We start from the raw sequence: 25,601 nt of genomic DNA, 5'->3' as shown, positions 1-25,601 counted from the left end.
CGGCGTAGCCGTGGTGGCAAACGCGACTGATCAGCACGCGGACGGCTCAGGTTCGATCCCCGACGCCCCGTGGCTCTCTTTTTCCACTCCTACACGTCCGAGAGTAAAAACTGGAAGATTTGCTGTAGCAAGACTTTTAAGTCGTTTACTTTATTATTCATTCTCGTTCGAATATGATAGAACGACATATTGAAGGGAGAGTACTTATTAAGAAACGCAAGTCATATATTTTTCAGGTAATGGCGTTGTTATTGGTACAACGATGAACACTGATCATCAAAATGGCACAATTTGTAGTATTAAATTATACATTTGCGTACGAGAAAACGCTTTTTCCTAAATCGTAGAAAGAAGTGTTTCTATTTCTTCTAATAAATGTACACACAAATTGATTGCAGTAGTTGATACTTTTTATAAATCGCTTATATGTTTCTCAATTAAACACGCCAGCATGTAACTTCACAAATGTATAAAGTTTTCTGTTTGGTTGAGTCCTTCTCAATCTCATCGAAACTGATTAGTACAGCAGAATCTTTAATTTATTTTTATCTAGTTCAGACCTAGATTCATATTTCATACAGGCAGTCGACGTCTACAAATTTTGGACAGTGACTGATACCATGTACTAGCTAAAGAATTTATTTTCGACGATGTAAAATTAACTAAAATTCGTAATATTGGCGGAATATCAGTAAGTACATTCTTGAGGACAGAAGTAAAAAGCTTCTTATTAAAAAGTAATATTAAGTTCACGCGAGCTCTACTATAAAATCAGTAAAAGATCACTTCGAATTGAAATGTTCATTGGTTGTTATTTCTGTTTTAACTTCCGTGCAGCCTTGATCACTAAAACAGTACCAACTACTGGACACTTCGGCGCGCGCATTACAAAATGAATGTAACATTGGAGTAAAAAATTCCTTAATATCTAACACAAAAATAGACATTTTATAGGAACACAACTATAAAGGAATTCTTGCTCTGGCGATGAGCATCGCAATGCAGGAATAGTATGAAAAGGATAATCACTTAAAATACAAAAGTAAAGTAAAAATTGCATAGGAATACAAACACCACTCGATTTTCGATGATTAGACAAATTCAAATTTTGTTTAGCCATCTACTAAACTGTCAAGTTAATTCGCTACAGCTTTACCAACATGGAACACAATTTTCTTTTTTAGATACTGCTTCCACCTCGAGTTCTTCATTCAAATGCAGCCACTAACAATTATCGTTCGCACGAATGGTAATGTCGAGGTCGATCAAATTCCGCTTTCTGATTGCATGACAGCGACCAGAAGCTTTGGTCCTTCCCAAATTCTTCGCCTTGGTTGATGGTCTGAGGAAGACTGTGGCCAACTGTTTCTGGCAGGAACAAGACTAGTGCAGCACCAGCGAAGGATACTATGCCAATTATCAACATTGGAAATCCCTCCCAAACTTTGGCCTGTCAAAAAATCTTGGATCAATACATACACAGCTAAAAACAGTCAGCAAGACAAACGTTTGATTAAATAAGGTGATCAATAATCGGTTTGAACCCTTCACAGCTTTGGCTCTGATAATTTAACGATGTTTTAGTTTTCTGACAATGAGTCTAACATATGTCCTTGTAGAAAATAAGCCTTCATTTTGTTATTTAAACTGAGAGTCATGTGTAACTCTGAAACGACTGATTATTTGGAACTATTCTGGGCGGTACCCCGAAGAAAATCTTGAAAAAAATTTTTACCAAGAGTAAATAAGAGCCACCCTAGTAAACAGTAATTTAAAAGATACTTATGCTAATACCATTCGTGAGTGTTTATAATTTACATAATACATAGTCGTATAAGCAATTCTTACTACTATAAAAAAAAATATGCTTGACAGACAGTACCAAACTATAGCACCAATTCATAATCAAGTCTTTCCTCTTATTCATAATTTACGTTAATTTGCATAGGAATCTGTTTGTCATAACATCTGGGAGTAATTTTCTGAAAACTTATTTTTTTAATATTTCTTTTTTTTTTCTAGTTTCCGTGGAAAAATCTTGGTAACTGTGCATAAAAGGCTACACCTCACCGATTTCGATGAAATTTCAATTCCATGTCAAACTCAACATTCTGAACAACTTTTCCCTGTCATACATATGTATGTATAACCGCCGCTCGGCCTCAGTTTCCGAGATATTCGCGAAAAACTGCTGCTACTATTACAATGAATTCTGTGTGTAATGTATATCTACGGCAGTAAGATAAATCCCAACCAAATACCGATTTGTGTGTGCTTCTTCACGTCGTGGCATATATTGAAGTATTCTATTAAAACATTGGTAACTTCGTGGACGGGAGCACGGGGGTTTGTTTACATGGCTAGAGCTGTCTTACCTCAAATCAAGAGTTAGTTATTATTTTACGCAATTCTTTTCTCGCAAAAATGAAGTATACTCGTAACCTAAGTTTAACTAAAGTTTTTTGCGAATATCTCGAAAACTAATTAAATGTCGAGTGGCGATAACATGTATAGGAAAAAATTATTCAGAATCATGCTCCCGACAATATATTTCAAGGTCATCGAAATCGGTGGGATTTCGATGATTTTTGTTTTATTTTATCAAGTAAATTGTAGAATCAGTCATTTCATTTTCCACTACGTGTTACCGAACAGCCTCTATGTTATGATAGGTTTTGCTACTACAAAGCAACTTTAGGTTTCATAAAAATACATAGACTTTGAAACATGTAACATGTAAAATTTTTCATCCAATAAGGAGTACAAGGTAACTAAAGTCGTTTTCAGATATATTGGCCAGTGAGCTTCGTGAGGGGTATTCTCCCACCACACCGCTTGGCTACCTCGGTGCTCCTTTTCTCGACGTTCTCACTCTCTCTCTCGGGCTAGGCCTGCTCGTCGCGCGGTGGGGATTCTGTGCCCGCGAGGTACGTAACACGCAGCGAAGCATCCCCACCGCTTTCTCGTTTCTTTCTTGCTCTCGTTCCATCTCGCTCTCGCCTTCGCAGAACAAGAGCGAGTCGAAGTGGTGGGGATAGCGTCAAGCTCCTGACGTGCAGGCCAAACCGAGTTCTTAGCGTAGAAATACATACATCAGAATAGGTGTGCGTTAGCTCCGAAAAAATTCAGGTGTTTTATTGGTCAGAACATTGATTCTTTCTCGATACCTTTATCTCGTATTGGGTTACGCTTAGCTTCGTAACGCACACAACTACTACGCTAAGAATAAACAACAGCCACACGGCTTCGTTCAGACGGAGCCGAGCAACGTTCCCGTTACCCCACCATACCCTTCGGGTGCTCAGCAACTTCAACTGCCAATCCACGATCGTCAAGTGGTGGTGGCTGATTTCTCATCGCGCGCTGCTCGCGAAACCGAACTCGCCGGCCAATATATTTAAAAAGGACTTTAGAAAGATCTCCCAAGGAGGATGATTAAAAACTACATGTTATAATAATATGAAACATGTTTCCTTGACACAGAAAAATCTTGAAACTTGCAAAAATGGATAGAATTTGTAAAATAGCACGTTAATATTCGAATTACTTCAGAACAGACCAAATTTTTTAAGAAAAATAATATGGTTGCAGTGTCTGAGAGGCTGAAGTTAGTTTTAATCAAAATATTCATTGTAATTGAAGAAAAGTTTCACTTACCGAGTCTATTATATACGGAGCCAAGGTGTGCGCGATGATACCAAAAATATGAATCAGCGATACACCTTGCGATCTAACTGGTGTCGGCAAAAGCTCCGCAGCGTATTGCAGGCCAATATTGGCCGCCATGTTTAGGCAGAACCGCGACATTACCGACATCGCGAGTTTGGCAGTCACTAAACAATAAATTCTATAGAGTTAACTCAGTTATCTATCTGACTATCAAACTTAACTTAGCATGCGTTAAATATTACATATTTAAAACAATGAAACGACCACAATTATTATTGAGGACCTTGCAGCAAGTGAGGTGCAACTCCATTTTTTAGTTTTTGAGTTATGACAGAGTAATATACATATGTAAAAAAGTCTACATCGTTTGGTGCACGTTTGATGCGAATCCGATAACAAATGAGCGATTGCAAATTTTGAATCTGTACCCATTACTGTTTTGCGCAATACGAATGCTCCAAACTTGAAAAATTTGCCAAAAACAGGAATAAAAATTTATCGACTCAATAACTACTACTTATTGTTTGAAAATATATATTTTTCAATTAGTGTTCTCTTTTTAATGTTAAGTCAAATTTATAATTTTATAAACAGTTTTTTCTAATTTACCTGAAGTTGGTAAAGACGCAGTTTCACCTTAACTCCATTTCTTTATTTTTTACAATTAATTTTACCTGCCCTAACGTAATTTTTCCAATTGATTTCTATATGCTCTTTCAAATTCCAATTTATTTCATCTTTCAGTTTCTTTCTTTAAATTTGTCGTTTCATTGTTAATAACAACCAACAGTATGTATTTACTAGACTGCAGGACGAGCTCGGAGAGGCTGAAGAAGCAAGTCATCGCCAGGGTAAGAGATCCGCATAATCTACGTCCCCATCGGTCCAGCACCAGCGTCAGCAACAAGCCAGCTGGTAGTTCCGTGGAGCACGTGAGGGAAAACGACACAAACACGGAACTCTGAATAAGCTTCAGCGAGTAAACATGACCGTCAAACGATATCACGGTCAGACACCTGCAAAACGACACCTGTCATTCGCCAAGCCTCTATTTAATTAATTCCTTATACTTTCCAGAATAGAACCAGGAGAATGGTATTCCTTGCTAGCCTGGGCGTTTTAAAAAGATCCAACACCGTCGCTGTTTCCTTTAACCTGTTCGAACTTTCCAGGTTCGCCTGCAATCATGTCACGGTAAAATCGATTATACCTGAATCGTGTAGTATGTGTGAGGCCTAGCGCATACTATCTACTTTCTGTCGATCGACAGTTTAGTTAGCCCCGTTACGCACTTGCGCCAAGTTTCCGGCAACTTGGTCAACAAGAGACTAGCCATCTTGTTGTTCGCCGCGACCAAGTGCGTACGAACTCATATATCCCCGTGTAGCTCGTGGTCGCCGGAAACTTGTCCCAAGTGCGTAACGGGGCTTAATGTTGTATATGGTATGAGCTTATAGGAGCGCACACTTGTCGACTGCTCATCAATAGACATAAGAGCCAAATTGATACTCGCCCCCGTTTTTACAAAAGAGTCGAACAGCTATCAATTGTTAGTGCTATAGTCACAGTGCGCCACTGGCACACGGATACTATCGGCTAGACCAGGCATGCACAGGACCTCCAATTCCGGGCGCGAGCGCACATTCAAGCTCGAGCTCCAAGCTCGTTCGAGGACAAGCGAGACCGCCAACGGAGTGGGGAGTGGCTGGAGTAGTGGGAGCGGAGCGTTTAGGTGTGTAATACACAGGCTGCCGCAGGGGTCTTCAGAGTTTGACGCTCCGAAAATAAGGCACATTTTGGGGAATTTTTGAAAGAAAAGTATTGAGTATTATAATTCCAAACTTTGTACTCTTATTAATTGAAATTTGAAAAATGTGTTCATATTTTTCTATGCAATAATAGTAATTTGGATCAAAGTTATAATGGTAGTAGTAAGAGAGGTTTGTAAAAAAAGTTTGTTGCTGGGGAACATGATTTTGGCTGTCCTAATCATCTGAAACAAAAAACACAAAAAATTTCTCATTCTATATGAGTGTGGTTATCGTATGAACTAAAACGAATGAAAAATGTTGAAAAGCACAAAAATGGTTGTATTTCAAATGAAAACATTAATTTTTGGGAAAAACATTTGTTAGTTTTCTGTGTTACAAAATTGCATTTTTGCAAATAATTACTTCATTCTAGTTCATTAGATAACCACAGTGATATAGATTAAGAAATATTTTACGTGTTTTGTTTCCGATGACTATGACAGACAGAATCATGTTCGCCAGCATAAAACTTTTTTTAAACCCTTTGTGACGAAGCCACGTCACGCGCCGTGCGAGCATACGACGCAGATCGGTTAAGCCGAGTACCGACCGCGACCGCTAGGCGGCCGCGAAACCGCGAATCGTCTCGCGAGCGAAGATGTACGGTCTGTCAATATAAAGGCCACAGCGAGCAATGTTGACAGCTCTGGTACAGTACATAGTAGTGTGTAAACACCGCCGGACCGTACATCCAAGACGCTCTTTTTGTATCCGTGAGGTGTGCACGTGTCGACCATAGTCACACTGTGCCGATTACCAGTCTCCTCTCCGAAATAGGCCGAGATCATCAATCTTGCGCCCTACCTTGCCGATGAGGTGTCTCCGCGCCCTATAGGCCAGAGCCCTATTGCACATTGGAATTCTATTGTACGACTCCCGCACGACGCGCCTTATAGACCGTCAGGGCAGAACGTTCACTATCTCCACATCCTCCGTCCCCCAGCTCGTCGCAAGCACCGCCGCCGCGTGAAGTAACGCCGCCGCGATCGAGACGTACCGAAAACCCGCGACTCGGAATTGTATAGGAAAAAATAAACAATTCTTATTTATTGAACCCACGCTTCTGATCATTCGTCGAACCTGGCCTTACCGACTGAGTCGGCATCTAACTCCTTCTCCGTCCCACCGGTAACCGTCTCGCCAACCGGAGACGGTCACACCCTCTTACTGCTACCATTATAACTTTGAACAAAATTTTATTATTGCATACAAAAATTTAAACAAATTTTGTCAAATCTCAATTAATCCTCCGTATCCTGTGCCCGAGTCAATTCTGACCCACCGCTTGAAATCACTAACGCACACAGTGACGGATCTGTGTATGTCAACTGCGGCCAAGCCATCATTTAGCTGTTGGGGGTGTCATAAAAACATAAACAGGACCTTTCCGGTGACTGCGTTGGATCAACAATGGGAAGCTCGAGACAATATCACATTTTCCTTGGAGAACACAAAATGGGCATACGGCCTCTGCAGTCATACAATTCTCCACCACGAGACCTTATACCGAGGAGTGGGGATTGAGCATACTACGGTCGAGCTAGAGGGCGCATCGACTGCCGGCAGACTTAATGTGCACCCCTGGACTAGACAGTCGATCATCACCGATCAATTAACGGTTGTCAATTACTTAACCCTCGAAAGACGAATGGTGGATATGGTCACGTGAGACGAATGCAGGGTCAGTTTGACCCATAGCAACATTTCTATGGTACACCGGTTTCACGATAAAATTGAATATGAAATGAATTAAATAATTAAAATTTCTCAAATTAACTAATATTTATTAATAAAGAAATACATGAAAAAAATTATTTATGTAGATTTGGTCCATAAAATAGGTGTATCTCCTGTATGATTTTTATAACTAATATTACTGCAATTTAGGCATCATATACTATATTTTGCCATTGCCAACACAAATATAACATCGTGATAGACTTTGTCAGAGTTGGGTCAAAATGGTTCGCCGTTCGGTTCAGATCTGGACGCGGCCTTACGTGTGACTCACTACGAGCGCTGAACTTATCGCTCTCGATTCTCGGATGTTAGGGTAAGTCGGGGAGAGATGGCCCACTTTTTTTAAAACAATCAGTGCACCGTAAATTTAATGGTTTTATAAAAGACAAAAATATATTTGCAAAAGGAAATACATTTATATAAATAATATAAAATTGAATTAAAAAAATAATCATACATTTAAAAAAAAAAAAATAAATTTGCAGTCTATGCGAAAGGCCAGCTCACTCGGACAATCCAGGTGAGATGACCCATATGAAAAATACATGTTATGAGGTTAATAAGACGAAAAATTATTTCTTTTTCTTGCACAGAACTTTTCCACACTGATTGCATAAGTGCAAAAATTTTGAGCATCCTTCGTGAAACCATTTTTCACAGCTCATACAGCGAAGCCAGTAATCGGTTTTCAATGTACAGCTGTACTACTCCCCACAACCCACGCATTCAGTATTATTATCCTTTTTCTCAGAACTTGCCTCAGATTCTTGGGATCGAAAATCTGAAAAATTTTAATCCGAAGATAAATCTTGCATAACTACTTTGCGTTTAGGCCTAGCTACATTTTTAGTACGTTTTGCTGCTTTCGACGCTTTAGATTTTTCCAACTGAAAATTTCTTTCTTCTATGCTTTTTCTGCTTTCTGTGTTCTTAGGAGATGTCAAAATTGTAGCAACTTGTTTTCTACGTTTTCTAATTCGCTGAACTATACCTAATGACGTACTGGGGATTAGATGAATTTTATTTAGCAACGTGCCTGGCGTGTCCGTTACGGGAGTCTGTCTGTTGATTGTTTGTGAACAACCAGGTAAGATCGATTCTGGTTCTGTAGTTTCGTTTAAATCTGCTGCGCAATCTTCTGTTTGTTGGTCTTCATTTAAAAAAGCATAGTCTGGAATAGCGTTTGGTCGTTCGGGTAGATACCAGTTGCCCTAAAAGCTGATACCCCATTCTCCGCAGTAGCCGATTTCGACCAAGCATCTCCTAGTAATCGCCCAAATACCATGCTGTTAATTTTTCTGGTTGGATTCGTTTTTATATACAAATTACAGGCTTTATTGTAATTAGATTTCAAACTTTTAAAGAATGCTCTATCTAGTGGTTGTAGAAATTGGGTGGTGTGACTAGGCAAGCATAGTAATATAATCTCATGTTCATCTGCATATTCTAACATATCGACGGAGTTGCAGTGTGTTGAATGGCCATCCAAAATTAAAAGTACCTTTCCACTTGGTTTTCTAGGTGTAAAATGTATTTTCAACCAGCTTAGAAATAAAGCAGTGCTAATGTAAGCCGATTTTGTATTCATATATACAACCAAACCTGGAGGCACACCATCTTCGAATTCGGCTTTCTTATTCTTCCCTTTTAAAATACATACGGGCGGTAAAAACGAGCCTTCAGCATTACAGCACGAAATGACCGTTATGGTTTCGCCCTTCTCAGATGACGTAAGAGCTGCAATATTTTTTTATCCTTTTTGTGCAATAACATAACCAGGTTTATTATTTAGCTGTATACCTATTTCGTCCATATTAAATATATTCCCTGGTTTGTTCATTAAATTATTTTCATATAAGGTTTGCTCCAAAAGTTGAAAGTACAGGTCAACTTCTATCTTATTCATGCCCTGGCGGCGAGCCAACGAAACACCTTCGGCTTTTCGGATACTGAGGTCTGGATGACGTTTCAAAAACATATTTAGCCAGTCGTATCCAGCTAATCCCTTCTCTTTATTAAATATATGATTTATACCCAAGCTTTCGGCTAAATTGAATGCCATTGATCTTAGGCATTCACGTGTTGGTGCGAAACCGTATTTTTTTCAACTTTCTTACATGGGCTTTCAGTCTCGCTTCATTTTGTTTACCTAGCAATGACGGTGGTCTTAATGTTTTCTCCGCGAAGTCCTGACTTTTTATTTGTCTCCTCAATGTAGGAGCCGCGATACCAAAGTTTCTGGTTGCTGCATTTACACCCATTTTGCCACTGTGGACTGCTTCTACGGCTTTCAACAATGCCTCGTTTGTCCATAACCTCCAACGCTGATTATATCTTCGTTTATATTCCGTTGGCATGTTCTACAAAAACATTTACTAGCTATTATGCATGATTTCATGATGGGCCAACTAACCCGAGAGTCAAGGAGCGCTGACTCGCTTGTTTTTTCAATAATGCTACGACAATATCTCATCGCAAACACGCAAATATAACCTCTAAACATTATATTAACGTACTGCATTCAGAAAAAGTCATAATTTTTTTGTAAAATGTCAGTAAATTATAATTTAAAGAACACGTAGAAATTTTTCGAGAATAGTCCATTTTTGCATTATAAATAACTTACCTGATTTCACAATTGAAAGCAAACAGAAAACACGATTAATGCGGCGTGTGAGCGACGCGCAATATACCACTAAAAACAACTGAAAATCGCAATGTTCTGGAACATAAACGTGATCGAGCCATCTCACCCGCAAGGCCATCTCACCCGGAATTACCCTATGGGTCGCTGGCCTACTGTGAATGGAAAATGTGGAGAAGTAGATCCACAACCTCTTAAGCGGGCAGAGCTTTATTATATTATATCATATTGTCGCTTTTCTACAGATTTTTCATTAAGACATATGAATTTTATGAACATATTATTTTCATTCACAAATTACTCTTTATTTGTGCTCTTAAAAAATTGGTGAGTAATTGTAAGTATATGTAGCTACAATGAAGTCACAAACTCGAAGTCAGCTTGCGTTACTAATAACCTTCCTTACTAATATTACACGAGTGCCTACTTTATCTAGATGAGAACATTGAATTTTTTAAACCATCTCTCCAAATCTTTCACAACGAATTTTTCTGCGGATCAGCAGTTAGCATTTCATTCTCCCGTTAAAACCTTCACTAATAACATAACATTCTTAAATACTCTCATCTATGTCATATAAAAATTTCTTAATAAGCCACTACAATTCAACTAACTAGCATTGAAAATTTTCACAATGACTCCCCATGATTTTACCCAACATTTCCGGGGTAAACGATTGCATTTGTCTCATGTACATGACATGGATTAGTTGTAAGTGAAAACCATGGTGATCTCCATTAGTAAATGTATCTAAATATACAGTGTGTTTATATGAGCTTTCAAAACGATGTTTGATCTACTTACGGCAAAAACGTCATAGACCCGAGGATCTGGTTTCCTTCGATTGATTCTGGCTATTCTTCTAAGTTTCTCGATTACCTCGTCCGTCATTCCATTGGAAACGTACCATCTTGTGACAAACATTTTCAATAAACATAGTACATCCATGGCTAAACTTGTATATCAAGTATTCACAAAATAACGGAACAAACTTGGCGCGTGCATTATGTAATAGTCAAACATAAACAAACAGATCGGTATATATGGGTCTAGAAACTAATGACTTCTCAGTTATAAGCCATTACTGTTACGTGACATTAGTATTGCTATCTTACAAGGAGAGTATTTTAGGTGTCCGCCTCCGATCATTTTGATTTTTGGATATGTTATAGAGGACCGAAAAATAAGAAATACGTGTTTTTTTATTTTTCCCCGTTTTCATATTTGGGGGGTGAAAACTGCGTTCAAAGTTAGGGTTGAAAAATCATTTTTGTGGAATATCTCGAGAACTATTAGAGATAGGGGAATAGTGTCAATGGACGAATTTTGTCTTTGAATGCGAAATATGACAGACTCACCAGATTTTCAAACATCCACAAAAATGATTTTTCAACCCTAACTTTGAACACAGTTTTCACCCCCAAATATGAAAACGGGGAAAAATAAAAAACACGTATTTCTTATTTTTCGGTCCTCTATAACATATCCAAAAATCAAAATGATCGGAGGCGGACACCTAAAATACTCTCCTTGTTAGTACTACTTTATAATGTGTATTAGTGTAGGTATCATCAGACACATGACGAAGTTGGCTGTACTAATCTGTCACCATTCGTATTAATGTTGTAGGAGCGCCCCACAATAACTACATATTTTATCACCAATGCAACCCAAAACTTTAGCACTCGGAGCCTACAGGACTTCCGCTACTCATTGTCAGTGCAATATCTAACGATATCTTATCACCGAAACGATCATAGATTCCAACGATTGGAGACCTAAGTAGTAGGTATGTGACCTCCGCCACATGACGTGATAGGTATTTAACACACCTACAACGCTAAAACTTCAGGACCCGGAGACATCTCTGAATCTCCGTCACTGAGTCTGACATCTAACGATATCTTATCACCTAAAAGGACCTTAGATTCCAACACTTGAAGGCCTATGTGTCTCTCTTCATTCGTCCCCCACCAACGCACCACCATACAATTATGTAGTTTTTGTATCAAAACCCCTGCAGCCAGCCCTAAGACAGTCGGTAAAACCTCAACGTAACATCACGTCGAATCTCAGTCGGGTATTTTGGACTTCTCCTTTGAAAGCCCAGGACAACTTTTAAATTTCCAGTTGAGGCGAACCCACAGCGATATACTTTTACCGCTCGAAGTATATCGCATTATAAAGTTATGAGGCTAAACTAACTTTTCCTAGTCGTTCGCGGTGTTAAGCAGACGGTGGTTCGTCCGCAACTAACAAATTCCATAAAACAATTTCCAATCCTCGGATACGCAGCCAAATCTCATTACCCTCAGCCTCGGCTCGTAACAGATGAAAGTATCTTTACTTTACAACTCAAAAATAGTTAATTTCCTAGAGCAATATTTACTAATGCGTTTGTTTAGTTTCACAGGTGTACACATATTTAGAATAATGGAACTTTTCAAAGGATAAAGGACAATGTTAAGTTCCACAGAGGATTACTGACCTACGAAAGTACAGCGCTTGCTAAACACCATTGGAAAGATCTCGCTAAGACGAATCGACTGATACCATTTTTAATTTCGAAATCAGATGGGATTACCTCGAAAAATGCTCTGAAATTTTGGGATTTTGCGGTTTTAAACAAAAAAAAAAACGGTAGTATAACCCCATTCCGGCTCTCTGGGACTTAACATTGTCCTTTTGGGAGATTGAATTAAATAACATATTGAGAATTCGCTTACCGGGCACTCTCTGGGAGAATCCATGGTGTAATGATAACAGCCAAAAGTGGCAGTGCACTGACATACGTGAAAATTCTCCAATTAGAAATGTAGTAAGCCATCCATGGTAAAACCGTGCTGGCGATAGCAAAATATATACCGAAAGCGACATTAACAACTAGAGTGCGTTTCGATACAGCCATATACTCAAGTACTGAAATGAGTAAACACCGAATAATTAAACAAATAAGCTATTTTTCTTGAAGAAATTAATTATTTCCAAGTTTGTCTGATGACAAGTTAAATCATTTTTTCGTCTGAAACAAAACGGACATATTTCCTATACTCATCTAGGAAATTGCAATGAATTCGAAACAAAAGGAACTTAATTCCATAGACCTACCCAAACATGTACTAAATTAGTTTAAAAATGTACCCACTCTCAGGGTATCTTTAGACTTATACGTGGCAAAACGTTTGTTTTAACCACAATCATATTTACTCCACTTATTAAGCTTTTGAAACCTTTCAACTTTAGTTGTTTCCACTTTTTTACAAAGTCAGACAAAGTAATTTTTACATTACCAAGAGGACTTATTTTCAAATAATTTCATTCAAAAGGGCTTATTTCTAAATATTTTTGAAGTGAAACTTCTTTAGCCGCGGTAGCGTAAGTTTTCTTGGATGTGACGGACATATGAAACGCTTCCCCCACCAAGAATCGCTATATCTACCACTTCCGCTTACTCCTATCCTACGAAGGCGAGAGCGCGTCAGAGGGGCCTGAAGCGAGCGAGGAACGGTACGAGACAGACGAGGCGTTGATACTTTGTCTCGCTCTGCCTTTCGGGCGCCTGATAATCCTGATATTCCGTCATTTGCGTGTGCGACGGAGTATCAGGCGTCCGAAAGACGGAGCGAAACAAAGTACAACGCGTCCCCTGTCTGGTACAGTTCCTCGCTTGCTTTCAGTCTCTCTGACTCGCTCTCGTTCCATCTCGCTCTCGCCTTCGGCAAGAAAGGAGGAAAAATTATCGCTCGGATACGGAAGCGCCAACGTGCCACCTTCATGCACAATCGTGTAATGCCGTGCCTGACCAACTCAATCCTCTTTCTGACACACCACCACACCGGGTAGTGAGTGGGTAGTTCCAGCCGTTTCTGACACACCACCGCACCGGGTAGTGAGGTAGTGCCGTTTCTGGCGCAACTTCACACCGTTCCGTTCCGGGAGCGACGAGTTGAGGTTATGTGTCATGCGATTCTGATTGGTCGATTCCCAACGAATCTTTAGTCCTACCAAAATCAACCAATCAGAATCGCATGACACATAACCTCAACTCGTCGCTCCCGGAACGGAACGGTGTGAAGTTGCGCCAGAAACGGCACTACCTCACTACCCGGTGCGGTGGTATGTCAGAAACGGCTGGAACTACCCACTCACTCTTCGGTGTGGAGGTGTGTCAGAAACGGCTTGAGTTGGCCAAGCACGGCATTGCATGATTGTGCATGGAGGTGGTGCGTAGGCGCTTCCGTACTCGAAATAGTAGGTACACCATCCTCTACGTTGAATGCTCACCGCCGCGCCAGTTTCGTGCCGCGAGCTATCAGCGAATAAATACTGTGGAGAGGAAATCCTCGTATGATGTATGCATACATGCGAGGATTCCCCATCTACTACTCCCTACTACGTCACGAGTTCCTACTCCTTACTACGTCATGAGCCCGTTACTTTTGACAAGTCTACTCCTACACGTCAGCTGGGCCATCAACAAGTACCGACGCACCCACTGTTGCTACGCTACCATAGACAAACTTTAATTTCTTCAAAACTGCCCATCAAGACTTTCAAACACCATTTCTGAACACTAAGTTTGGTAAAGTTTGCTTAATTTGTGATCGAATATGGTTTAAGAACGACGTGAAACGAGTTGATCCCAAGTGCAGACTAATTGCTTGCGTATAGGCTAAGTAGGTTTAAGTTACGCGCCTCTTCCGGCCATATGGATTTATGTAATCTGGATCTGGCAACATCGCACGATCCAGACAAAGGAATAAACGGTGAACTGTGACCACCTCAGTCGCTCTGAGATTGCATATGAAACATGTCGTATCATTAGTGATATCCACCGAATCCTCTTTGTTTAAACATTAAGCCCACACCAAGCATCAACAAATCTTACATACTGCTTTCCCAGCCATTAGTATTCAACATGCGGTAACGTGCAACTGCAACACATGCAGAAATTGTCTGACTCAAAATAATAACATTCCAACGTCATCCAAGTCAAATGGTTTAGTATATCCACAAATGCCTTCTTATCTACCTACATTAGATTTGTTGTCAAAGAGTTTAATTTAACCCAGGATACCGTTCACTCAAATTCGACGCCTGCGGCATGCACATGGATAGCACATGGATAGCACATGGAATGTTCGGGCAAATTATTAATGTTCCAGTCTCTGTAAATACGATGGTGAATCATTTACCAAGAAACATTGATGGCGATCATTGAGTTAATGTAAATATTAAGAGAAAAAAATACATAAATCGTGTTATTTACAAGGGGAGGACGGCATGTGATAGGCATCGATTTTTATGAGCCTTGGCCAAAACTATGAACAAATAGGATTTTTGCGTGGGGTAAAATGGAACACCTATTTAACCCACTTCCACCAATCCAATTGTCTTGAAACTTTGCAGGCGTGCGTAGTTATGATGACAATACAAAATTATGAAAAAACCGGGAGGGGGGGGGGGAAATTACCCAATCATCAATAAATATAACCCATAACTACATATCCATACGACTTGAAATCAGTCTGCAACCACAAATCAAATCAATTCAATCGATATAAAATCAGCATATAACCACAAATAAAAATTTAGACAATAAAAAGTAAATAATAAAAAAAATGCAACTTTTTTTTTAAGTTAAACAATTTTATTTAAAATGCACTAAAAAGTAAAAAAAAATCCATGCACGTGATGATATTCACTATTCATATAAAAATCCATGTGTATTTGATTACTTTCAGTATTTTTCATGTTATTCACTCCCGTCCGCGTTGTCAGGGATACCGCGGATACGGTAAAGAGGCGACCATGACAGCCTTCGTAGCGTCGCGCGGTCTCCTTGACAACGGAAGGCACGCTGCGGGAAAGAAAGATTGGAAGGGGAAGCAGGCGCGTGAGGGGCCCCTACGCTGGACAGCGCTGCTTTACACGTACAGTTTTGGAGCGCACGCCTAGAGTATACGTTCCAAAACTGTGAGAAAATCTGTCCGTCTAAAGCCGACTATTGTATCTACTCGCGCATGTGGGTCGAGCTCGAAGAGACTGAGCGTACGCACGTAAAAGACGAAGCAAGACAAAGTATCACACTTTCTCTCTTTCATAGCCAACGGCAACTTCGTGTCTACTCTTTCGCCCCCTCTCGCTCGCTCTTGGATTTTCTCACTCGCGACATTGGCGGCGCGGAATAGTGTCCGTTACGTAGTGTATGCCCGCCGGCAGCCCCGTCCGTCGGGACTACAAGGAGAATTTACTGTATTAATCTTCGTGGTCACAAGGGGTGTATTTTACTCCAAGAATAATTTTCGAGTTAAAATGTTGTGTCTTTACGACTTCCAAAGGGGATTTTTCGCAAGAAAATTTTTTTTGAAAAAATTAAAAAATCGCTTCTTTCCCACAACCGTGGAAAATCGCTCATTTTCAACTACAAATTTTATCATATCAAAATTTACATTTCTAGAAAAAGACTATTAGACCATGATTTATAGGTATTACGGACGTATAATTATCACTGAAAAGCTAAGAGATTCAAAAATACGAAAATGGTAACTCAAAAAATGACGCTGGGGTACAGTGAACCCCGTGTGACCAACTTGTAATTATAAGGTGTGGCCACGGAGGGTTAAAACAATGTCACTAAATTTAAAACATTACCGCTATCAAATGGAAGAATAAAATGTACGTGTACTAAAAAAAAAATTTTTTTTTAATAAACGTTGGTACCACAGTTTCTTGCGGTTATTGAAAATTACACCTATGTGGAAATGTGCCCTTTTGAAAAATCACTCCTCGCATGTCGATAACGTCCACATAAACACGTTGACATTGATCCTAAGAACAAATTTCTATCACTAAGAGTAGTAATTAGTTTGGGTAGCTACTTAACCCAGCCCTACTTAATGGAGACTGACATTTTCAAAATTACCTTTTCGTTTATGCTAATGGAAGGATATTCTATAAGTCTTCAAATTTGAATTATTATCCGTGACGACAGATTTTTAGATCAAGTACTTTGCAAAATCTGATCACCCCAAAATTACCGATGTAACATCGACCGTTACTCAATTTGTAGAATTTGTACAAAGATCTTGTAAACAGTACACCTAACGATTAAACTTATCAAGCAAATGCTTTACGTTTGCACTAAGGCTGTATGTTACACTCACCGATTATTAACGGAATGTTGATGCAGTTGTCGAACGCCATTCCAGTGAGAAATCTGCAGATGGCGAACGACCAGAAGCTATTCGCGTTTGCAGTGGCGATGGAGCTAAGAAGGGCGATACTGTTGCAAACCATCAACGCTGGGATGCGTCCCTTGTGATCTGCTATCCACCCGATGATAAAACCGCCAACGATCGAACCACAGAAGAAGATGGCCTGAGCCGTTGACACAAGGTATTCTCGGTTGCATACCCAATCTAGCTAATGACGAAGGGTTAAGGATTAATCAGTGAAAATAAAGAACGTGGCAGATACTTGGACTACTACATCATTATTTCATATTCTTCCTTATTTTCAACACAGTCATTCAATCATTTTCATAATATCGAAAATTCTTTGTTTAACCCTCAAGTAGTAGGTGGAAATATTTTTTTACAGTTGATAAGATGAAACCAATTTGGCATTGGAAATAATTAAGTACTAATTTTCACGGCAACAATCATAAGAGAATTTGTGAAAAACGAAACTTGGATCAATTTCAATTATACTCTGTGGCCCATAATATGTGGGTCCTACCTCAGGGATGGATTCAGGGCTTGAAAGTAATCAAAATAGTAGATATAAACATATGTTCTATTTGATCTTGTTTACGATATGCGACGTTTGTGTTCTGTCAACTAATGTTTGATTACCTTCATAGACGATGCTCAAAATGGCTACTTTGCATTTTAACACATGCCTGTAGACATGTTGTCATTGATCTGATTATTCTTTCAGTATTCCTAGGTGTTACTCAAATTTCCTGTAAACATTGTTCAATTCTGTAACCAAGTATTTCAACATGTGCATGGCCTTCTGTAAAAGAAAGATTATAAATCTGTCACAAGTAGAAACCTAATAGATTTATATTCGGAGTGCAGGTCACGGAGTAGAACCTCCACTGCCATCGAGAGAAGAAACTAAAATGGCTCATAGAGTGTTATGATAGAGTTTACAGAATAGTCAAAAGGTCATATGTAAGATGTCGAGCATTATTTACAAACAGTTGAACACAAGTAATATGTAATACTAGTTAACTTGGTTTATCAAAAGGATTACATATTACAGTATGAAACTCCCTACAACACGGAACAAGTTATATAAACTGTTTTTATTATTATATTTTCAAGTGTTGAATTGCAGCGGTCTTGATATTAGCCGTGCTGAACAACGTGGCTACACCGCAAGTATTAGGGGTCCGACTACTGAATGAGTCTTGGAACTCTTTCGGGTGAGCGTGTCGACGGATGGTGGTTAGCGTTTTTTAGTTAATTAGTAGTTTACGTTGAAAAATTTAGGCAAAAATTTATCAACAATTTGTAAGAAAAATGAGTGAAAATGACTATTTCTTAATACAGTATTGTCTCGTTGAGGGCTCGGTTTGGGGGTACACGTTGTGGACTTTTCGCTATCCCCACCACTTCTGTCTCACTCTTGTCCGGCGAAGGCGAGAGCGAGTGAGAGGCACTTAAAGCCAGCGAGGACGGTACGAGACAGACGATGCGTTGATATTTTGTCTCGCTCCGTCTTTCAGACGCCTGACACTCCGTCCTTTGCGTGCGCGACGGGCCTGCGCGATGGTCGCGAGCGCTTACCGTGAGCACGAAAACCGGTTTCGCAAAATCTTGACGCAGGCCCGGCTCAAGTCTTTTTTGCGCCCTAGGCGAACTTGTCAAATTGCGCCCTTTATTATAATACATTTATTTGAGATTATTTATGAGTTTACTTTGAAAAATTAGGCAACTGACTAGGGCGTAAGGTTGACAAGGGGCGCAAAATGGTTTTTCATTCCTGAAAATAAATTTTTAAATGAAATACTACAAATTGTACTACAACTGTTTTAAACTACCAATAAAAATTCGGAGTAAGGACATCAATAATCTCAAATAAATGTATTATAATAAAGGGCGCAATTGGATAAGTTCGCATAGGGCGCAAAAAAGGCTCGCGCCGTGCCTGGCTATCTGACCGTGGCGCACAAGCGTCGAGCAATCACGATTCCATTTGAACGCTCGCGCCCGTCGCGCACGCTCACCGCGCACGCAAAGTGTTCCATCTCGCTCCCCCCTTCGGCCAGAAAGAAGCGAGAAATGATCGCTCGGAATTAGAGCTCTGTTCACGATACGGGCTCAACGCCGTTCCCAACCAGCGAGCCCGTAACGAGGAAATGCTGTATTGCACACTGTATATACACTGTGCTATATTTGTTTCACTATATAATTGTTTATTGTTGCATATTTCATAAATAGGCATTTGCTAAAAAACGCGGCAAGTAATATCGACTTGCAAGGGAAGATCCTGAATCCGAAAATTACAAAAATTCTGAAACCCTGTGGATATACATATAGAGGATTTCCTCCTGATTACAATGCAATTTTTTGCTGCTCAAATTCACTCCAAGCGGGTGAAATTAACCCCTGAAGATTCGGCTATTTTAGAAGAACATTGCTCGGCGTGCAGCTTAAGGTACGTTACAAGGGGTTCAAAAGTTTTTCGATTGTTGAGGAGCACAGTTTCGCAATATAACAAAAGCTGAAATTGTATGGAAAAAATATGGACTATGCTGTTTCATAATTATTTAAACAAACAGTTCAGATTTCACATGAAAGAACCTATTTTAGAAAACATTAATATTTTTGTTAATAACTTCTTTCTAATTGTTTAAACAATTGATAAAGCTCTTACGATTTGATAGACCTAATTAAAGAAGTTACTTTTGTCTTGAAACTTTTTTTCTATCTCTTACAAATTGCGTGTTACAAAATAAAATCGAAAAATAGCCGAATCTTCAGGGATTAATTTCGCCCCCTTACAGTGAATTTGGGCAGCAAAAAAAATTGCGGTGTAATCAGGAGGAAATCCCCTACATATCCCCAAAGTTTCAGATTTTTTTTAATTTTCGGGTTCGGCATCTTCCCTTGTTGGTCATGGTTAATTACAACGAGACCACCCTCCCCCACAGTTGCCAGATGTATGTTCAGCATGGCTAGTACTAGAGTTACATGTGACTGAATTCATCCCTGAATTGGGTCCTCCAAATTATGAGACATCCTGTACACGAATTTCTATCGGAAAATGACATAGGATGAGTCATAAGTTCTTGCGCTGCATACGCACAAAATTTATTTGTTCCACTAAAAATTCATATAACACATTCTAGTCTTCCAAATAAAGGTCATTGTACACATTCTGTGGTCTTAACTCATATTCTCGCTAATTGTCTGACTTCTCGTCTGCACCAGTCCTTGGACTGGGACGCTGTTCCAGTACGAAAAATATTGTAGAATACTGTAAACTAGACAAGAAATTATGACTTATTCTCTGTAAATCTCATCTACTAAATATTTATTCCCCTAGGGTTCGGAGGTTATTTCATGACTGATTGTTCCCTAGAAGCATGTCCTTAAGGGGTTATGCCTAGTCAGGCGGTCGAAAAGAGGCGAATATTTGTGATTTTTTTTTGAAGAAGCGGAAGCGTATAATTTTACAAAACTTTTTGCGCTTAAAAGAGCAACATTTAAAGAACATTTGGTAATTTTTTCGTAGAAAAATATTTAAGTTTATAATAAAATAACAAGCGACATCCAAGAAGCATTTTTAAAAATTTGCTTTCGCGGTGAGCACTGCCATTCGTAACCAGATTATCTAAAATCAAAAAACAAAACAGATTTCGTTAGTATATTAATGTATCCTCAGGTTGACGGAGAGAATTTTCCGAAATATTAAGTTAAAACAACATGGCAGATATTTAAAGTTGAAATCCTGATTTTTTCGCGTGATTATTTTGTGCAAAAATCAGGACTTCAACTTTAAATAGCCGCCATTTTATTTTAAATTAATATTTCGGAAATTCCCTCCGTTAATCAGAGGATATATTAATATACTAACGAAATCTTTTTTGTTTTTTGATTTTAGATAATCTGGTTCCAAATGGCAGTGCTCACCGCGAAAGCAAATTTTTAAAAATGCTTCTTGGATGTCGCTTGTTATTTTATTATAAACTTAAATATTTTTCTACGAAAAAATTACCAAATGTTCTTTAAATGTTGCTCTTTTAAGCGCAAAAAGTTTTGTAAAATTATACGCTTCCGCTTCTTCAAAAAAAAATCACAAATATTCGCCTCTTTTCGGCCGCCTGACTAGGTATAACCCCTTAAGACGAAGACTGGCGATTCCGTAGCTTACACTAATATCCGGACCGGATCGTGCTTTGTATGTACCGTGCCTAGAACATTTTATTACCCCATTTGTCACAAGCTTTTGTTGAAACATAGGGTAAACTGTACAATGATTGACACCCTAAGCGGAAATCCCAATTGGAATGTCTATATTTTTTCGCGAAGTTTTTATATGGTCTTAAGTGGGTACAACACTATTGAAATCTCGAAAAATCGATTTTTGTTATTATTATTAACTCTGAAAGTGTCGTCCTATATGAATATTTACAACTAAGTTTCATGAGGAAATTCGAATAATTACGGAAATTATAGCGCTGAACGTAATTCAGTGCACCGTCGAGTAACGGCCACGCAAAGCGGTAATGGGGTAAGTCAGCGATGCCCCGATGGGCGGTCCGAGGAGGCGAGCATCCATAGCGTTTTCTACGAACCGCGCGGAAGGGGGTGCTCGAAGCCAATGAAGCGGCGGGCATGCAACGGATAGGGAAAACTCTAGTAGTGTGCCCTTAGGCCCTAAAGGTGCAGTTTCACGGCGCGTGGTTCGTCGAGTTGGCTCGGTTCGCCCAGGTTCGGCAGTTAAGGGTACGAGCCTACACGCACACAACTAGAGTTTTCCCTATCCGTTGCATGCCCGCCGTTTCGTTGGCTTCGAGCACCCTTTCTGCGTGGCTCGTAGAAAACGCAGTGGAAAGTAAAGGCTCCCCCAAACCAACGCGAATATCCGCTCCGCGCCGCGGATCAGATAAGGCAGCAGTTTTTTATACGTGGTGGCTTATGGGCAGTGTTATCTGATCCGCGGCGGAACAGCCCGCGCGGCGAAATTCGCGTTGGTTTGGGGGAGCCTTAACAGTAAACGTCGGCGTCGCGCGTGGCGCCTGAGCTTCCTTGTCCACGAAATTGTCACGGTCTTCTTTTCAGCGTCGCAAGGTTTCCTTGACGACAAGTCACGCTGTTCAAAAGGAAGGTTGGAAGGGGAAGCAGACGCGTGAGGGGCCCCTACGCTGAACAGCGCTGTAATAAATGTTAGAAGAACATTGTCGTCGTGCAGCTTAAGGTAGTTACAATGGGATCCAAAAGTTCTCCGATTGTCGAGGAGCACAGTTTCGCAATATAACAGAAGTTGAAATTATATGGAAAAAAATATTGATTATGCTGTTCCATAATTATTTAAACATCCAATTCAGATTTCACGTGGGAAAACGAATTTTAGAAATCTATTAATATTTTTGTTTATAACTTTTTTCCAATTGTTTAAACAATTGATAAAACTTCTACAGTTTGATAAATCTAATTAAAAGAAGTAACTTTTGTCTTGAAACTTTTTTTCTATCTCTTACAGATTGCGTATTACAAAATAAAATCGAAAAATAGACGAATCTGCAGGGGTTAATTTCACCCCCTTAGAATGAATTTGGGCAGAAATTGCGTTGTAATTAGGTGGAATCCGCCGAATATGGACAAAGTTTCAGAATTTTTTGATTTTTCGGGTTCGGGATCTTCCCTTGTTAGCGATTCTTTTGTTCCTTGCGTAACGGCTACCGCTGTGTCGGTTTGGGCCAGCACAGTTAATTTATATTTACCTAAGATTATTCCTATATTGAGCTTTTTGACCCTGATTAGATCATAAAAGAAAATAATTTTATTATCTACATGTCTTTATTAAGTTTATGAAGTGAAGGTAAATTGGAATACAGCTATTCCAAATTACCTGCACTTCAACGAAATCGGTACTTCCTGTCCTTTTTTCATTTCGAAAAAAGTTTCAATTACTTTATGTTTTTTATTATTACTGTGAGTTTTTAATATAAACATTTATAAGTTTCCCTATGATATTATGCAGTTTTATTTGTTCCCATTGCACAGTTCGACAAATTTTGACTTTTATCGGATTCGTAACATTCAATAGCCGTTTCTTATAAGTTTTCATGCCCTGAAAACGAATCTGCAAACCGTTTGTCGCCATCACCCTCAGTTTTTGATAAATTCGATTTTGAAAAAGACTGCAAATTTTCAAATTTGAACATCTTTTGTGTCGAAATACTTATTCGGTTGCTCGTTGCGTCAAATTATTCTATGAACCCTCCCGAATACAACGATATAAGTTATTATTGCATTATGAACATTTAAATGTTTTTAAACATCGATCAAAGGGAAAAGGTCACCCGAAATGCACCCATTTTTAAAGATATCTTTCAAATTATTTCCAAAACTAATGGTCTAGGAGAAAATCTGACTATTCCACGCGATGCAGCAGTCATTTTTCCTTCCGAAAGCATTAACAGAAGTGGTAAGTCACGTTTTGTTTTCAACACAGAAGCGAAATAGTTTGGCAAAACGCGCGGCGCCGACAGTGGTAGTCAACGGCGGCGCGCGATCCACTGCCGCTCAGCGTAACACAATTGCTTGTTGGCGCCGCGCGTTTTGCCAAAGTATTTCGCTTCTGTGTTGAAAACAAAACGTGACTTACCACTTCTGTTAATGCTTTCGGAAGGAAAAATGTCTGCTGCATCGCGTAGAATGGTCAGATTTTCTCTTAGACGCTTAGTTTTGGAAATAAATGGAAAAATATCTTCAAAAATGGGTGCATTTCGGTTGTCCCTTTCCCTTTGATCGATGTTTAAGCATATTTAAATGTTCATAATGCAATATTAACTTATATCGTTGTATTCGGGAGAGTTCATAGAATAATTTGACGCAACGAGCAACCGAATAAGTATTACGTTTCGACACAAAAGATGTTCAAAGCTGAAAATTTGCAGTTTTTTTTTCAAAATCGAATTTCTCAAAAACTGAGAGTGATGGCGGTAAACGGTTTGCGGATTCGTGTTCATGGCACAAAAACCTATAAGAAACGGCTATGAATGTTACAAGTCCAGATGGCTGTCGAACTGTGTAGTCTGCCGTAATTTTGTATTCGTTCTGAACAAACTGGTATTCCAAATATACTGCAGTTCCTCTAAGAACTGCCCTTCTGATGATAACTCTATCGTATTGGTATTAAAAAATGAAGATAAGAAAACAGTTGAAGGATACTTCACCTCAGTTCCCACGCTGGGATATGGGATTTGCGTGAAATTGTATTCCCAACTGGTGCATTCAACAGTTTTGTTCGTTCTGAACTCCAAGGAACGTAGATCTTTGCCGCTCTTCAAAATCTCGGAGAAATTTAAATCTTTCCGATGGCACCGGTCATAGTAGGGATATTCGTGCGAAGGTGGAATTGCTATTTGAATCCTAAACATGTCAAAGCACAGAAAATCAGCAATAGAAAATGAATAATACAAATTAGAAGACGGAAACAATTGAAAGATGATACTCAATAATAATTACTGTGGCGCGAATTCAGTTTTTGGAGGGCCGCGAAAGCTTTAGAATTCCTTCATTACCGTTGATTTTTACGGGAAAATTTCGCGTACTTAATTATGACTGGAACTATTTGTCGAATTTTCCTCCATTTATTCGAGCACTCTGAGTAGTCGAATATATGTATACTATTATGTATAAAGAGAGAGCCGATTTTTAAATTCTCGCAAAACTCAAGACCTATTGAACCGATCTTCCTCAAATTTTAACACGTTATTCCTGCATACTCTAGGGTGGGCATAGGCTATGTAGCATGTCTCAGAAACGCGTTATTAACGTGTAATTTATGTGTAAATATTTCATGTGTACGGCTGTTTTGCAGACCACGTGACCCGTGTATACGACAGGCTACTTCACGCGCGCATGCGCATATTCGGCCCGCGCGATACTCGCCCGCAGCAGTACCGTGATGTCACCACCAGATGGCAAAGCCTGTCGCGCGCTTTCTCGCTAGAGAAGTGGATTACCGCGGACATATATGTTAGAATGATTATATGGTTACAAATTGCTGTTGCAGATTTATGTGTATCCGGTATGGATGTTACTATGCCCCGAGTGCGATCAAATTTGTGAAGATCAATCCACTCCTGTTCGACGTATGCAATACTAGCTTTGCTTGCTACTCAGCTTTTTCACTCGAAATTTAGATTCTGATTTTATAAAAAAAATCGTTTTTTTTTATTATTTATCTTTTTTGTGAAAATAGCCACGTTCATCTGGATTAGGTAGGTATAATGAGCTGGGAGAAATTTCGTAACCCCCTGAGTTTACTGTTCGATTGTTTTTAGGCGACAGACAAACACACAAACACTTCTTCTGCTTTATATATTAAAATACACTGGTAAATCCTGGACTTATAAGAGTGAATGTTACCGGAAGGTTTGCATTGAATTATGATCCAGGAATTAACTAACTAGGTATGGATAATATTTGCCATCATTGCTCCGACAGGTGATGCGCAACAACAATTTATCCTAATGTCAGAAAATCATT

The 25,601-nt window shown here is 39.3% G+C and overlaps 2 protein-coding genes across 3 annotated transcripts in view; both read right to left on the bottom strand.

Annotated features, from left to right (window-relative positions):
* Positions 1-228: 228 nt before the first annotated feature.
* The window catches only part of LOC143371636 (carcinine transporter-like), a 38,499-nt gene continuing 13,126 nt past the window's right edge, over positions 229-25,601 (bottom strand). The window contains exons 3-10 of the mRNA XM_076817047.1: positions 24,284-24,479; positions 17,031-17,289; positions 12,591-12,783; positions 10,669-10,774; positions 4,745-4,847; positions 4,471-4,686; positions 3,658-3,833; positions 229-1,450 (exon numbers count right to left, since the gene is read on the bottom strand). Coding sequence (XP_076673162.1) covers positions 1,232-1,450; positions 3,658-3,833; positions 4,471-4,686; positions 4,745-4,847; positions 10,669-10,774; positions 12,591-12,783; positions 17,031-17,289; positions 24,284-24,479 — 1,468 coding nt within the window. The 3' untranslated portion in view covers positions 229-1,231. The remainder of the gene's footprint in view (positions 1,451-3,657; positions 3,834-4,470; positions 4,687-4,744; positions 4,848-10,668; positions 10,775-12,590; positions 12,784-17,030; positions 17,290-24,283; positions 24,480-25,601) is intronic.
* LOC143371427 (uncharacterized) lies at positions 8,298-10,001 on the bottom strand. Of its 2 annotated transcripts, none has more exons than XR_013086018.1 (2): positions 9,847-10,001; positions 8,298-9,580 (listed from the first exon to the last, which is right to left on the bottom strand). XR_013086018.1 is itself a non-coding variant. In XM_076816583.1 (2 exons), the coding sequence occupies exons 1-2, from the start codon at positions 9,983-9,985 to the stop codon at positions 9,296-9,298; spliced, it is 357 nt and encodes a 118-aa protein (XP_076672698.1). In that variant the 5' UTR covers positions 9,986-9,999; the 3' UTR covers positions 8,298-9,295. The 2 variants fall into 2 exon arrangements, 1 of the variants encoding a protein (XP_076672698.1); XM_076816583.1 differs by having other exon boundaries at positions 9,914-9,999.

Source organism: Andrena cerasifolii, chromosome 7 (assembly GCF_050908995.1).
Source record: "Andrena cerasifolii isolate SP2316 chromosome 7, iyAndCera1_principal, whole genome shotgun sequence".
In the NCBI taxonomy this organism is placed as follows: domain Eukaryota; kingdom Metazoa; phylum Arthropoda; class Insecta; order Hymenoptera; family Andrenidae; genus Andrena; species Andrena cerasifolii.
The sequence above is the reverse complement of the archived record's forward strand: the minus strand, read 5'-3'. Positions and strand labels throughout refer to the sequence as shown.